General features: G+C 40.2%; 1 protein-coding gene across 2 annotated transcripts in view; it reads left to right on the top strand.

The window, feature by feature from the left end:
• LOC121782617 (probable LRR receptor-like serine/threonine-protein kinase At3g47570) overlaps nucleotides 1-10,166 on the top strand; it is a 30,450-nt gene extending 20,284 nt beyond the window's left edge. The window contains exons 1-5 of one of the 2 annotated variants that reach the window (XM_042180541.1): nucleotides 4,865-5,276; nucleotides 5,794-5,937; nucleotides 6,034-6,249; nucleotides 7,732-9,576; nucleotides 9,683-10,166. In XM_042180541.1, the coding sequence (XP_042036475.1) occupies nucleotides 5,093-5,276; nucleotides 5,794-5,937; nucleotides 6,034-6,249; nucleotides 7,732-9,576; nucleotides 9,683-10,077 (2,784 nt within the window). In that variant the 5' untranslated portion in view covers nucleotides 4,865-5,092 and the 3' untranslated portion in view covers nucleotides 10,078-10,166. Of the gene's footprint in view, nucleotides 1-4,864; nucleotides 5,277-5,793; nucleotides 5,938-6,033; nucleotides 6,250-7,731; nucleotides 9,577-9,682 lie in introns of those variants that run through there. The other variant, XM_042180538.1, reaches the window with a different exon arrangement.
• The last annotated feature ends 5,404 nt before the right edge of the window (nucleotides 10,167-15,570 follow it).

Genomic DNA, 15,570 nt, shown 5'->3' with positions numbered 1-15,570 from the left:
CTGTGATTGGATTGGTGTGTCGTGCGGCCTCAAACACCTCCGTGTCACTTCTCTCAATCTCTCTGGCTACGGCCTTGTTGGAACTGTTGCTCCACATCTCGGAAACCTTACGTTTCTCAGATATTTGGACATCAGTTTCAACAGTTTCACGGGAAAAATCCCAAGTGAAATTGGAAGTTTGAGTAGGCTTAAAGAGCTGTACTTAGGCTTGAACGATTTCAGAGGTAAACGCATCTCTATTTAACTACCTCTACATTTGATTTCTATATTAGTGTTCCATAATTTAAAATGGATAAATGATTTGAAAGCAATTATATTGTCTATTCTGTATAGCACCTTTATCCATAAAAAATAATCATATTTTTCCATTTTACCGTTTTAGTGTCTCTCTAATTAAGTGAGTTTCTTTTATTAATAATATTTTAATTATTTTTTTATAATTTTCTTACTTTATCAATTTTACATTAAAATTAAATGCGTCCAGTTATCAATTTTAGATGCATTTCCAACATACAAAGCAAAAACGTCAATAAAAAATGAAATTAGGCCATCGGATGACAAAATTGTCAATTTATTGTTTGTGCAAATTTTATTTTACTTTTGTCATTTTATTTTTTTTCTTTTTAAATTCCTTGGGTATTTAGATTACATAGAGAATGTCGGTTTTATTATTTTGCTGTCAGTTTGATAATATTACTAAATTTTATTTTTAAGATTTTAGGATTTCTTTGATTTTTTGTAAATTATTTTCCTATAAGTTCGGAGGTCGAAACTGTGCTATGTTGAGAGTCTTTTTATGACCATATAGTTGGGTTTAAAAATATTTTTTTAGCCGGCTACTATGATTGAAAAGATGGTTTAGATAAATGTGTATCTAACTAATTCAGTTTTTTATCAAACATATGCTATGCACATAAACGCTTATTCAAACTAAACTTACTCAAAAGCATTATCCTCTAACAATCTCAATTGTAACATCCCGTTCGAAATTGGGAACATGAGCACGTGATACGAGTCCCCCGATAACAACTCCGATGCTCGAGGACACCGCAAGACAGGAGCAGGAGACAGAGTCCGGGGCAACTCCAACGATAAGCATTCGAGAGCAGAAGGAGTCGGCGCCGGTGAGAACATTGAGGCCGCGAGACAAGATAAAGCCGCCGAGCAAGTTCCGAAGTTGAAGGTCGAGAAGTTTTATTTTGTTTAGTTAAGTCAGCTTTCGTTTTTTTTGAATATTTTGGTTTATGTTGAACTCTATTTAAATTATTGTTGAGTCGGGCCTTAATTATAAGCCCCGTTCGGGTTTTCTTTGCGGTTCTTTCCCGAATGCCTAAGTTAGGTCGAACCGCCCTAGGGTCCGTAGTATAAATGGGATATTTCATTACGATTGCCACTCATGAATGAAATATTTTTCCCCTAAACAAATCGTGTGCTCCAAGAAATTTTATATTTTCTCTCTTGCTGCAAAGTGGAAAACGTCCACAGATTCAGCAAACTTCGAGAACAATTCTTCGAGGTTGTCGAGGAGTTGATCGCTATCCCTGGCGAGAAGAAGGATAACTGAATCGTTGCGGAGAACGTCCGTAACATCTGGTGCTTTCATCCCGTAACTCATCATCAACAGCGAACAAGATATCTGATGGCGTCAGATTTTCCGGGGGCTGAAACATCGTCGGCGCTGCATTTAGGGCCAGCGCGACAGCGGAATATAGGCGAGATCGGGGGTAGGCCCCAGTTAACGGACCCGATCACGCGAGGGTTTGAACAACTGAACGCACGATTCGACAAGATGGATCGCCGGGTCGACAACTTGGAACGACTGCCGGCAACCCATGTGGACGGCCACAATACTGATTTTGACGAGGCTGACCATGAGTGGGAAGAATACCGCAGGCACGATCGTGGTGTACGCGAGGGGTACGACCGCCCCTACCGCCAACAGGGCCGTGGTCGTGGAAGACCCTTTCGGGGGGGTCGCGGTGACCGTTTTGGAGATGGTTTTAATCAAGGCCGTGGGAGTAGAACGCGCCAGAGGCCGGGAGATGCGGGGTACAGACCGGGTCGCCGTCGGGATAATTGGGACCCACCTTCCCAGAGGCAGTATGATTGGGACGACGATGAGTACGACGATCGGGCGGGTACTTGCTGGGATCCACCACAACGACGTGACCGTTTTAACCGCCAGGGGTCTGATCATTCTAACACCGTGAAGATGGATGCACCACATTTTGATGGCTCGGATGCGTCCAATTGGATCTCCCGGGTGCAGTATTATTTTGATCATAAGCGCATTCCGGAGGCTGAACGTTTACACTATGTTGTCATGTTGTTTGACCCACCTGCGTCGGAGTGGGTATTTAATTATCGGGATACCAATGGTTTCGCTACTTGGCCAGAGTTCTTGGACGACGTGAGACACCGATTTGACCCGCAGAGCTTCAGGAACTACATGGGTCTGATTGCCAAATTGGTTCAGACGTCCACCGTGGCTGATTATCACGCGACGTTCGAACGCTATCTCAATCGGGTGACCGATTTATCTGAATCAGCTTTGATTCCAATTTTTATTCAAGGGCTCAAGCAACCCTTACAGGAGAAGGTCGAATTGCATCACCCTGACTCGTTAGCGGAGGCGATGGCCTTGGCGCTACGCCTAGCTGCAACGCAGGACGAACGACCTCAGCAGTATTCTGCGTACCCTCGCCGTCAATGGTCAGGCAGGGAGCAGCGGCCTACCATAGCCCCTGTTTCAAACCCGAGCCCAGCGACCCAGCCACATGACTCGCAGAGTCGCGACTTGGATAAATCCCGCGCATATCCGATTAGGGTGTCGAATGCTGAAAAGGCGGATAGAGCTCGCCGAGGACTTTGTTATCATTGCCCAGAAAAATGGGTAACATGCCATATTTGCAAGGTGAAGTTGCTATGCTATATGGACGAGGAAATTGAAGATCCGCAGGCTGAAAATGCAGAAGAGCAATGTCCCGAGGATGAGATAATCACTGCAGATTTGTCGCACCTTCACGCCTTGGATGGCCGAGGGAGCTCGAAACCATTTATTGTACAGGGGACATTGAGAGACACCACAGTGAGGGTATTGATTGACACGGGAGCTACACTTGACTTCCTCCATCCGAGAATTGCGGAGGGTCTCCAGTTGGAGCTAACACCGATTCGGCCGTTCCGTGTACTTGTAGGTAACGGTGCTTCCTTGCTTTGTACTCATATATCGCGTGGCACGAAATTAACTCTGCAGGGCACCTTATTTTTGGTGGATCTTCATATTCTCGCCCACCATGGACCGGATGTTATTTTGGGGATGAATTGGTTGGAGTCCCTTGGGAAAATTTCTGCGGATTTTGTCAAGAAAACATTGGAATTCACTAAGGCGGGTCAGGCGATATTTTTACAAGGAATGATGCCCAAACCGAAACAGATTTCCCTGCATTCGTTATGTATGTTGACGACGCAGGCAGCCGACCATGAGTTTTATGAAATTGTGCCCGTCGACCGCAACGTGGAGGCCAATGATTCCATCGCACCGGAGTCCTTTCCTCTTGACCTTCCGGTCGAAATTTTGGAGGTCTTGACAGCGCACCGAGCGGTCTTTGAGCAGCCACGCGGCATGCCCCCCCTACGACCTTTTGACCACAGGATTCATCTTTTGCCCGGCACAAAGCCAGTTAATGTTCGGCCTTACAGGTACCCCTATTTTCAAAAGGCTGAAATTGAGACGCAGGTGCGCGATATGTTGGAGCAGGGCATTATTCGACACAGTCACAGTCCTTTTTCATCCCCGGTGTTGTTGATCCGTAAGAAAGACGGCACATTTCGCTTTTGCATTGATTACCGTGCTCTCAATAAGGCCACAGTACCGGATCACTTCCCTATACCTACGGCGGATGAATTATTTGATGAATTGGGTAGGGCAAGATATTTTACAAAGTTGGATCTTCGCTCGGGTTACCATCAAATTCGAATGAGTGAAGACGACATCTTTAAGACAGCTTTCAGAACTCATGACGACCATTTCGAGTTCCTCGTGATGCCGTTCGGCCTCACGAATGCCCCTTCCACTTTTCAGGCGGCGATGAATGCAATTTTCCAGCCGCTACTTCGAAAGTGTGTCATCGTTTTCTTCGATGATATCTTGATTTACAGCCCGACACTTGAGCTACACGGCCGGCACTTAGAGGCCGTTCTAGAGCTTCTCAACACAAATAATTTTTTTGTCAAACTCTCAAAGTGTTCATTTTGTAGTGTGACGGTGGAATACTTGGGGCATATTATTGCCGAAGGCCAGCTCAAGGCGGACCCCGCGAAATTGAGCGCGATGACCGCGTGGCCTACGCCAAGAACGGTGAAGCAATTACGGGGTTTCTTGGGATTGACTGGCTACTATCGCCGGTTTGTTGCACATTATGCTATGATAGCGGCGCCTCTCACTGATTTGTTGAAAAAGGAGGCGTTTCTGTGGTCACCCGAGGCCGAGACTGCATTTACAGCGCTGAAGACGGCAATGACCTCGGCACCAGTCTTACAACTTCCAAATTTTGAATTGCCTTTTTGTGTGGAAACGGACGCATGCGATGTGGGAATTGGCGCGGTACTAATGCAGCTCGATCATCCTATTGCTTTCTTTAGCAAGAAATTGGGCCCTCGTAGGAGGATAGCATCGACATATCATAAGGAACTCTATGCCATCGTGGAGGCGGTACAAAAGTGGCATCAATATTTATTGGGGCGTCAGTTCATTATTAGAACCGATCAGAGAAGCCTAAAGGAATTACTGCAGCAGGTGGTTCAGACCCCAGATCAACAGCTCTAACTAATTCAGTTTTTTATCAAACATATGCTAAGCACATAAACGCTTATTCAAACTAAACTTACTCAAAAGCATTATCCTCTAACAATCTCAATTGTAACATCCCGTTCGAAATTGGGAACATGAGCACGCTTAGGGAGTTGTATTTGGGTAGGAACGACTTTCTATTTTCATTTCTGATTTGTACAAGTATTTATTTTGGATGTTCAAATATAGGAGTATCTTATTTTACAGCTGTCATACCAGAGATTGCATATAATTCTTGCGATGATCAATGGTAGAATTTCTTTAAATATCACAATTTCAGGAGGAATTCCAGCCGAAATAGGAAAACTTACACGACTAGAGGTATTAAACCTTGCAAACGCTTCTTTAACTGGAAACATCCCATCCTCCATTTTCAACATATCTACTTTGACAACACTGAGATTGGGCTACAACAGCTTATCTGGTAATTTTCAACTTTCCCGAACACAGATGCTCAATGTGCTTTTTACTTTACAAATTAAGTTATTGATTTGTTTCTTACCACATTAAATTCAAGTAATGAAGATATTATTGTTTATCATTTTTTGTGATGATCAATGGTAGAATTTCGTTAAATAACACAATTCCACGAGGAGATTCAGCCGAGTGGTTATGAAAAAATGATCACTAGTCCAACAGATACAACTATTGGATTGAGGAATATGAGGATTGAGTGTTTGAATTGATACTATTTGAATTGGTATTTATAGAACTCTAGGCATAAATAACTCTTGCAACTATTGTATTCTCTTTCCAACACTCTTGGAACTCATGTTTTCTCTCTCCAACACTGTCCCCTCAAGTTGGTTAATGGGATTCCCGATATCCAACTTGCCAAGAACATTAGCAAAATTTCTTGTTACTACTGCATTCGTCAGTATGTCAGAAAGTTGGTCTTTCACAGCGTGAGATATTAAGTATCCCAGCCTCCTCTCTGACAGGAAACATTCCACCAAATATATGGAAATGCACACATCTTGAGATCTTGGCATTATCCTACAACAATCTCAGTGGTAACATCCCGTTCGAAATTGGGAACATGAGCATGCTTAGGGAGTTGTATTTGGGTATGAACCGCATTCAAGGTATGCAGATCTATTTTCATTTCCTTGTAATGATTTGTACGTACTATTTTCATTTCCTTGGATATTCAAATATAGTACTATTATCTTATTTTACAGCTTTCATATCGAAATTGCATCTAATTCTTGCGAAGATCAGTGGTAGACTTTCTTTAAATATCATAATTTCAGGAGGAATTCCTGCCGAAATAGGGAAACTTACACGACTAGAGGTATTAAAAATTGGAAACGCCTCTTTAATTGGAAATATCCCAACCTCCATATTCAACATATCTACTCTGACAACACTGATCTTGAGCTACAACAGCTTATCTGGTAAATATCAACTTTCCTGAATGGATGCTCTATATAGTCATTGTGCTTTCATATATAGTTTAATTTGCAAAGTAAATTTCTGATTTGTATCTTACAACAATAAATTCAACTAATTCAAATATCAGGCTCCCAAGTGATCTGAGCAAGAGCAAAATGTTTTATACACTTGAGAACTAATATATATGCAAATGCCAACGTCTTCAATTATTTTACAACTATTTTTGCTGCACCCATCACGTGAAATCGGAAATATGACTATAATTTATACTTATTTTACAATAGAACAATGAATTAACTATTATTCTCTTACCTATTATAATATATGTAAACAAAAAAATTAAAATGTATATCCCGAGTTCGATTCAGTTTTACTCATTTTTTATTCTCTGCAACTCTTTTGTTGCCTATGTCTTTTTATTTATGCAACTTTGTCATTCTTCATGCTATTTATTTAGCATAACGTGAATATTTTTGTTTCTTTTTACTTTTTACTTTTTTTGGAACATTCTTTCTCTTCACTTGGTAACTGTTTTCTTACATCATTATGCTAATAATAAAAATAAATAATTATTGTATTCTAGTACTCCTTCCATTTTTAATAAATAGCAACTCTTTTCATTTTAGTACGTTAATTAAAAATAGCAACTTTCAAACTTTCTATTTTAGGAAATCTTTACACCCTTATACATCAATTTATTTACCACTTATACTACTACAATGAACAATTTAAAGTGGACCCCATAATCCATTAACATTAATTCCATTACTTTTTCTCTCCAATTTTTTTCTCCCTCTCTCTTACTTTACCAAATTGTGCATTAAAACTCGTGCTTTTCAAATGTCCCTATTTTTAAAAAGGAGGGAGTATTTGTTATAATTTATATTTTAGTTGATGTTTTCTATGGTGACATTTAAACATCATAAAAAATTCCATCCATTATACTCTATTGAAAATATTAGTTATTTCGAACTACCGATGTCACGAATATTGAAAAAATCCTATAAATATTAAGGATATTTTGTGTCCCCCATTTCAAAATTTCTGGCTTTACCACTGTTAATAGGTACGTCATCAATTTTTTTCTTTTATCATACGATTTCTGCATATTGTTTAAAGAAAGATCGACATTTATATTTTTTATAGCAAGTTATATTTATATATATATTTAACTTATCACCAACTTTCTTTTCACCATTATTCACTTTTAACATTTTCTTTTGATAACATGCCAAATTGCGAATACAACCCAAAAAGAGATTATTTTTTATGTGAAACCTAGAAAGTGGTTGCATTGTCAAGTATTCCATATTCAACCTTAAAGTATTCCCAAAAAGAGATTATTTTTTATCTGGAACCTAGAAAGAAGTTGCATTGTCAAGTCTTCCATATTCAACCTTAAAGAAAGTAGCTGTATTGTTAAGTCTTCCATATTCAACCTTAAAGAAATAAAATCTTTCACTAAATGAATTTTCACTTTTCAGGTACACTTCCTTCAACTATGGGGATTTCACTTCTCAATCTTGAAATACTTATTTTGTATTCTAACAGACTCAATGGTCCAATTCCAAGCACCATCAACAATGCTTCTAAACTTATAGTGGTTGACATGGGATACAACTCCTTCATTGGCTCCATACCAGACCTTGGTAATTCGAAACAGCTTCAGATGCTAATGCTCGAACAAAATCATTTGAGCGGAAAGGAATCTTTAACTCAGGAGTTGACATTTCTCTCTTCTTTAACTAAATGTCGAAATTTGAAGTACTTGGCGGTATCAGACAATTCACTGAATGGTATCCTACCTGCTTCTATCGGGAACTTTTCCTCTTCTCTTCAAAATATTTGGCTACAAAACAGCCACATTGTGGGTGTCATTCCTTTTGAAATTGGAAATTTAAGTAGTGTGTTGTTAATTGAACTGGGAGGTAATCAGCTGCGTGGACCCATTCCACCATTTATTGGGAATATGAAGAAACTCCAAAGAATGTATCTTTACAGGAATAAGTTGGAAGGGTCTATCCCTAACGACGTTTGCCGAATGAATAATTTGGGGGAGTTGTACCTTCATGAAAACTTGCTTGCGGGTTCAATACCGAAGTGTTTAGGTGAAGTTAAATCCTTGAGAATCATCTACTTAGGCTACAACCTGTTGAATTCCACCATCCCTCCCAGCTTCTGGAATCTTACCGACCTCGTGAAATTGAACTTGTCCTCAAATCATTTGATTGGTCAATTGTCATCTCAACTCGGAAATTTGAAGTCAATCTCCTCTCTAGACTTATCTTATAATCAATTTTCAGGTAATATCCCCAGCTCTATTGGTGGTTGCGAGTCATTAGAATCTCTCTACTTATCGAATAATTTGTTGGACGGATCTATTCCCCAATCCTTCGGAAATGTTAGAAATTTGAAAGCATTGGATTTATCTTACAATAACCTTTCTGGATCTATACCCAAGTCATTACAAGACCTTCGTTTTCTTGAGTATTTCAATATGTCCAACAACAAATTGGTTGGTGAAATTCCAGATAGGGGTTGTTTTGGTAACTTGAGTGATCAATCTTTTTCCAACAACCTTGCCCTTTGTGGTCCAATAAGATTTAAAGTTCCATCATGCACAAAAAATCATCATAGATCAAAAAGCTTGATGAAATTTATAGTGCCTTCTGTGATTTTAGCTGTGACTATGGTGATTGTCATCCTTGTGTTTATAAATAAATTTAAATCGAGGAAATCAACACTACTTCCCACTGCTGTTTTACCGGTGACGGAATATGGAAGAGTTTCTTACATAGAACTAGAGCGGGGAACCGGTGGTTTTAGTGAGAGCAACCTTCTTGGAAAAGGAAGTTTTGGTTCGGTATTTGAAGCAACACTTTCTGATGAGTTGAAAGTTGCAGTAAAAGTTTTTAACTTGCAACTACAAGGAGCAGAAAGGAGCTTCTATACTGAAACGGAGATACTTGGGAGGATTCGCCACAGAAATATAGTTCGTGTTATTGGATGTTGCAGTAGCCCAGAGTTTAAAGCTTTGGTTCTCACATATATGCCGAATGGGAGCTTGGATAAATGGTTATATTCCAGCATGCATTGTCTAGATCTTATCCAGAGACTGAAGATAGCAATAGATGTTGCAGCAGCATTGGAATATCTTCACCATGGCCATGAATGCCCCGTTGTCCATCGTGATGTAAAGCCAAGCAATGTTTTGCTCGATCAAGACATGGTCGCTCATCTTGGTGATTTTGGTATTGGCAAACTTTTTGACGATGGAGAAGTTGTCGTTCAAACACAAACATTGGCGACTATCGGCTATGCAGCACCAGGTGATGCATAATTCTAAACTTTTCATCGTCAATGATATTATAGTTTTTTTCTTTTTAAAAATAGCAATGTTTAATCGAATGCTTATCGTGCATGTTGCAAGGATAGAGTTGGGAATGGAAGGGAAAGTGTCCACACATGGAGATGTGTACAGTTTCGGGATAATGTTGCTCGAGATGTTTACAGGGAAGAAGCCAACAGATGATATGTTTGATGGGGAAATGAGGTTGAAAGAGTGGGTAAGTGAATCATTACAAAAAAACTCAGTTCCTATTGCACCCGCTTTGCTATCTAGCGAAGATCGGGATTTCTGTGCAAAGGAGCAATGCGTGTTGTCAATTTTTGAGTTGGCAATGAAATGTTTAGCCGTTGCATCTCATGAAAGAATCAACATGATAGAAGCAACAACTACTCTCCAGAGGATCTATGCAACAACGGTAACAGAAAGACGTCGTCCACCACCATATGCCTTTTCTGTTAGTATTCGCGATAATGGGTTATGATGCTTGTTGCATAGCGAACTCATATTGTGTGTAAAGACTATGTTGAGAGTTCATGTGGCATATATGTATAAGTTGTGAGGTTGGAAATTTATGAGCATGTTATATAGTAAGAGTGGGATTGTGGACGTGAACTAAAGGGTAGAGACCACAAAATTCAAAACAAGAAAAAGAGAACAAACTTAGTGAGAAATGAAAAATAGTAAACTTAACTCCACTTTCCAATTTTTATTACAAGCTAAAAGTAATGTACAATTTCTTCGTCGTATCAAACACTTTCTAAATACTATTACACAATTTAATTATCAAATATCAATAGTCTAGAAATTGTAAAACAAGCCATGCTTGACATGATAAAACAACATGAATCAACATTAAAAGTCTTCAGACAAGATGAACAACGTCCCTTGTTCCATCACGCTGAGCCCCCGGCCCCATCCGCGGTGTAGGTCAACACATTTTCAACCCTAGGTCCGTAGTCAAAGAGACCCTTGACCGATATATTGACCTCACTGATAAACCTGTCTCCCAGAGTCCTCTCACAATAGAGCTTCACCCCAACCACAAGTCCCGGATTCCGGAGAGAGGCCTCCTCAATCGTGTATTCGAGAGGGAAGTCCCATCTAGGGTTTGTTGGGAAATCCTCATAACAATATCAATAATATTGATATTAGATAATAATTACTTTTTTCATATCATTATAATTGTAGTTGTTGATTGCTTAGATGCAATTACTGATGCTGCATAGAATGATGAAAATGCCGCATAGAATGATGAATATGCCGCATAGAATGATAAAATGAGCTTCATAAGCTGGGGCGACTCAAGAGTCGTCAGATGCAAGATCAAGTGAAGATTGAATCCTAGCCGTAGGAATGTGAATGTTAGTTAGAATTGTTAATTGTTGTTAAAAGAGGGAAAACGAGAATAGTGTTGGGTAATTCATTTTCTCCCAAAATTCAATCTGTAATCTCAGCTCCAAGAAATCAAATATTTTCTTCGCGATTCTTTCCACAATACTTGTTCGTTCTATCTTGCACTCGATCAATCGCATCTTCGGTTAATCTCAACAAGTGGCGCCGTCTGTGGGAACGGCGGAGGTGGCGATTGTGTTTATACATTGATTGAGCTCTGGATCGAAAGTAATGGCTTCTAGATTTGAAGCGGAGAAGTTCACGGGGAAGAACGATTTCGGTCTTTGGAGAATGAAGATCCGAGCGTTGCTAATTCAACAGGGATTGGCGGATGCGTTGAACAAGGATGATCCAGAGGTGGTGCTCGACGAAAAGGCCAAGGTCAAGCGGGCGGAGGTACTCGCAAAGGTGCATAGCTTGGTGGTCTTGAGTCTAGGCGACAAGGTTTTGCGTGAAGTGGCTAAAGAAACCACCGTGATTGGAATTCTTTATAAGTGCGAAAATTGTACATGACGAAGTCGTTGGCGAATCGGCTATTCATGAAGTAGAGGCTTTATTCCTATCGATTCACGGAGGATAAAGACATCTTGGAGCAGTTGGAGGATTTTAATAAGGCCATCGATGACATTGAAAATATTGATGTCAAGCTCGGGGAAGAAGATAAGGCTATACTCCTATTGAATGCTTTGCCTAAGTCCTTTGATCAAATGAGAGATGCTATCTTGTTCGGAAGGGAAGGAACGGTTTCTCTGGTGCAAGTTCAATCGGCCATAAGATCCAAGGAGATCCAGCGGTATGGAGAAAAAGGGAATGAGCCGACACCCGAGAGCCTCAACATAAAGAAATTTAAAGGCAAGAAGCCATTCAAGAAAGATAAAGATGCTCCCAGAACCAATGGCATGGATCAGAAAGAAAGGGAGACGCGTTCTTGCCACTGGTGCAAGAAACCGGGCCATTTGAAGAAAGATTGCTTCGCGTGGAAAAGAAAGCAAGCACAAGAAACTGGTCCCTCCAAGCCTAGCTCGGATTGTGTGCAAGAAATGGAAGTCCCACATGCATTGAATGTCATGGAGAAGGGGTGTGGAGAGCCATGGATACTGGACTCTGGTTGTAGCTTGCACATGTGCCCAAATCTTGAGTTGTTTGAGGAAATTTCTGATGCTCATGGATCCGTGGTGCTGGGAAATAATCAAGTGTGTAAGATTGAGGGGATTGGAAAAATTCGGTTTAGACTTGATGATAATTCTTCTGCTATCTTGAATGAAGTTAGATACATACCAGAGGTGAAGAGGAATCTTATCTCTCTGGGAATGTTGGAAAGAAAGGGATGCTCATTCAACTCATCTGATGGAGTCATGGAGGTGAGAAGAAATGGAGTTGTGCTCATGAAAGGTAGAAGAAATGGCAGTCTGTATTATCTCTGTGGCTCAACTGTTGTGTTGAGTGATCAAGTTAACATTGCTGGGGTGGAGACAGCTGAGACTTGGCATAGGAAACTGGGGCATCCAGCTATGGGGAGTATCAGGGAATTGATGAAGAGGGAGGTAATATCTGGAGTAGATGAAAAATCAGACAAGCCCTGTGAAGAATGCATAATGGGAAAGGCCAAGAAGTTGCCATTTCAGAAAGGTATACACACATCCAAAGCTCCATTAGATTATGTGCATAGTGATCTATGGGGGGCCTCTCCTGTGTTGTCATTGGATGGGGGAAAGTATTATATGTCAGTAATTGATGATTATTCCAGAAAATTTTGGGTGTACATCCTTAAGCAAAAATCTGAGGCTCTGTCAAGATTTAAGGAATGGTGTGCTCTTGTTGAGCAAGAAAAGGGATGTGTGGTGAAGTGCCTGAGAACTGATATGGTTTAGAGTTTGTGTCAAGGGAGTTTGGTGAATTTTGCCAATCTAAAGGCATTAAGAGACATCGCACCGTTCCATTGAATCCCCAGCAGAATGGTGTTGCAGAGAGGGGTAACAGAACGATTATGGAAAGGGTGAGATGTATTTTTTGTCTTCTGGAATGGAGAAGAGATTCTGGGCCGAGGCTGTGACTACTGCAGTGAAAATGATAAACAAATGTCCCTCATCTAGCATAAATGGAGACACACCAGATCTGAGGTGGTATGGAAGCTATGGTGAATACAACCACCTTAAACCATTTAGCTGCAAGGCTTATGCATACCTGAAGCAGACCAAGTTAGATGCTAGAGCTTTAAGATGTGTTATGCTTGGATATGAGACTGGAGTGAAGGGTTATAGACTCTGGTGCATAGAACCAGGAAACCACAAAGTCTTGATTAGTAGAGATGTGACCTTTGCAGAGACTGAGATGCCATTAAAAAATGCAGCCAAGTTAGCAGAAAAACCTCAGCAAGTGACTCAGTTTGAGGTGGAGAACCATGAGCATTCTGATAAGGATGATGATATACATCAGCTTGATCATGAAGAAACTGAAAGTAAGAATCAACCAGATCTTACAAATTATCAGCTGGCTCGGGATAGAGTTAGAAGAAGGAATCTAAAGCCCATCAGATATGCAGATTCTGATGAGTTGTATTTTGTATTATGTGTAGCAGAGGAAATTGAGTTTTCAGAACCAAGCACATATAAGGAGGCCATGAATTGCAAGGACAAGGATAAGTGGTTGAAAGCTATGATTGATGAAATTGATTCCTTACTTAAGAATGGAACCTGGATCTTGGTGGATAAGGTGGAGGGCAAGAAGCTAATCTCTTGCAAGTGGTTATTCAAAAAGAAGATTGAATCTGCATACAATGAAAAGATCAGATTCAAGGCAAGGTTGGTAGCCCGAGGGTTCACTCAAAAACATGGTGTTGACTATAATGAGGTGTTCTAACTAGTGGTAAAACACACTTCTATAAGAATTCTACTGGCTGTGGTGGTAAAACTGGACTGGGAACTTGAGCAATTAGATGTTAAGACAGCTTTTCTACATGGTGATTTGGAGGAAACCATCTATATGTGTCAACCAGAGGGTTTTGTCAAGCATGGGATGGAGGACAAGGTGTGTCTATTAAAAAAGAGCATCTATGGACTGAAACAAGCCAGTAGACAATGGCACAGAAAGTTTGATGACTATGTGTTGAATAATGGATTTGATAGATCCAGATATGATGAGTGTGTTTATATAAAAAAGAAAGATGGAGTAGCAGTGGCTTATTTGCTGTTATATGTAGATGACATGCTTGTGGCAGGTGCATCAAAGATTGAAGTTCAGAAGGTTAAGCATGATCTAAGCTTGGCTTTTGATATGAAGGATCTTGATGGAGCTAAGAGGATCCTTGGTATGAACATAGTAAGGAACAGAAAGAGAAGAGAAATATGGTTGAATCAAAGTGATTATATATCCAGAGTGTTGAGGAGGTTCAAGATGGAAAACTTCAAAGTGACAGCAACTCCAATAGCTCAACATTTCAGGCTGACTGTGGAGCAGTCACCAAAGACTGAGGAAGAAAGGGTTGAGATGTAGAAAATTCCATATGCCAATGTGGTTGGGAGAGTGATGTATGCCATGATTGGTACAAAACCAGATATAGCTCAAGCAGTCAGTTGTACCAGTAGGTATATGAGCAACCATGGAAGAGAACATTGGCAGGCCTTGAGATGGATCCTTAGATACTTGAAAGGAGCTGGAGATGTAGGAATATTGTTCAAGAGCTGTGATTACAATGAAGAACATGCTGTGATTGGGTTCTGTGACAGTGATTTTGCTGGGAGCTTGGACACCAGAAAATCTCAATCTGGATACATCTTCACAATGTATGGGGCAGCTGTCAGCTGGAAGTTCAAAATGTGGTAGCTCTTTCTACTACAAAAGCTGAGTATATATCATTAACATCAGCAGTGAAAGAGAGTACATGGCTAAGAGGAATAGCGGCTGACTTTGGGGTGGAGCAGCAGACAGTGCCCATACGCTGTGACAACAATGGTGCTTTGAGCTTAGCAAAGCATCAAGTATTCCACGAGCATAGCAAGCACATTGATGTGCGGTTACACTTCGTGAGGGAAGAAGTGGAGAATGGGAAGGTGAGCTTATTCAAGGTTGACACAGCAGTTAATCCAGCAGACATGTTGACCAAATCATTGCCTAGAGAAAAGTTTGTGATAGGGTCCTCGATTTAGTGAATCTCGCAAAAAATCATCTCCAGTATCTTTTATTTTATTTGATTTAGTATCTTTTATTTTAGTTAGTTATATTCCATATCTTTTGTAATCTTTTATTTTAATTATCTTTCTTGATTAGCAAGATATGTTTAGGGTTTAGAATTCTATAAATTATAGAATTCTCTAGCATTTTGAAACATTGAGAAATAAAGTTAATTACTTGTTCTCATTCCCGGTTCTGGCGGAAATCGCCCCCTAGCACCTCAACTAGGGTTTATTTTGTTCTTATCTTGTTCGTCGTTTCCCTATAAATTATTGGTGCTCTAGTCCGATAGACCAAGGGTCTATCAATTGGTGCTTCCATTGTTTACTCTTCCTCCATCACATCAAATTCTCTATTTTTTTTCCAACCAGACGCCTTTTCTTTTTCTCATCAAAACCGCTCTCCCTCAAAT

This window comes from Salvia splendens, chromosome 20, assembly GCF_004379255.2.
Source record: "Salvia splendens isolate huo1 chromosome 20, SspV2, whole genome shotgun sequence".
Taxonomy (NCBI): Eukaryota; Viridiplantae; Streptophyta; class Magnoliopsida; order Lamiales; family Lamiaceae; genus Salvia; species Salvia splendens.
The sequence above is the reverse complement of the archived record's forward strand: the minus strand, read 5'-3'. Positions and strand labels throughout refer to the sequence as shown.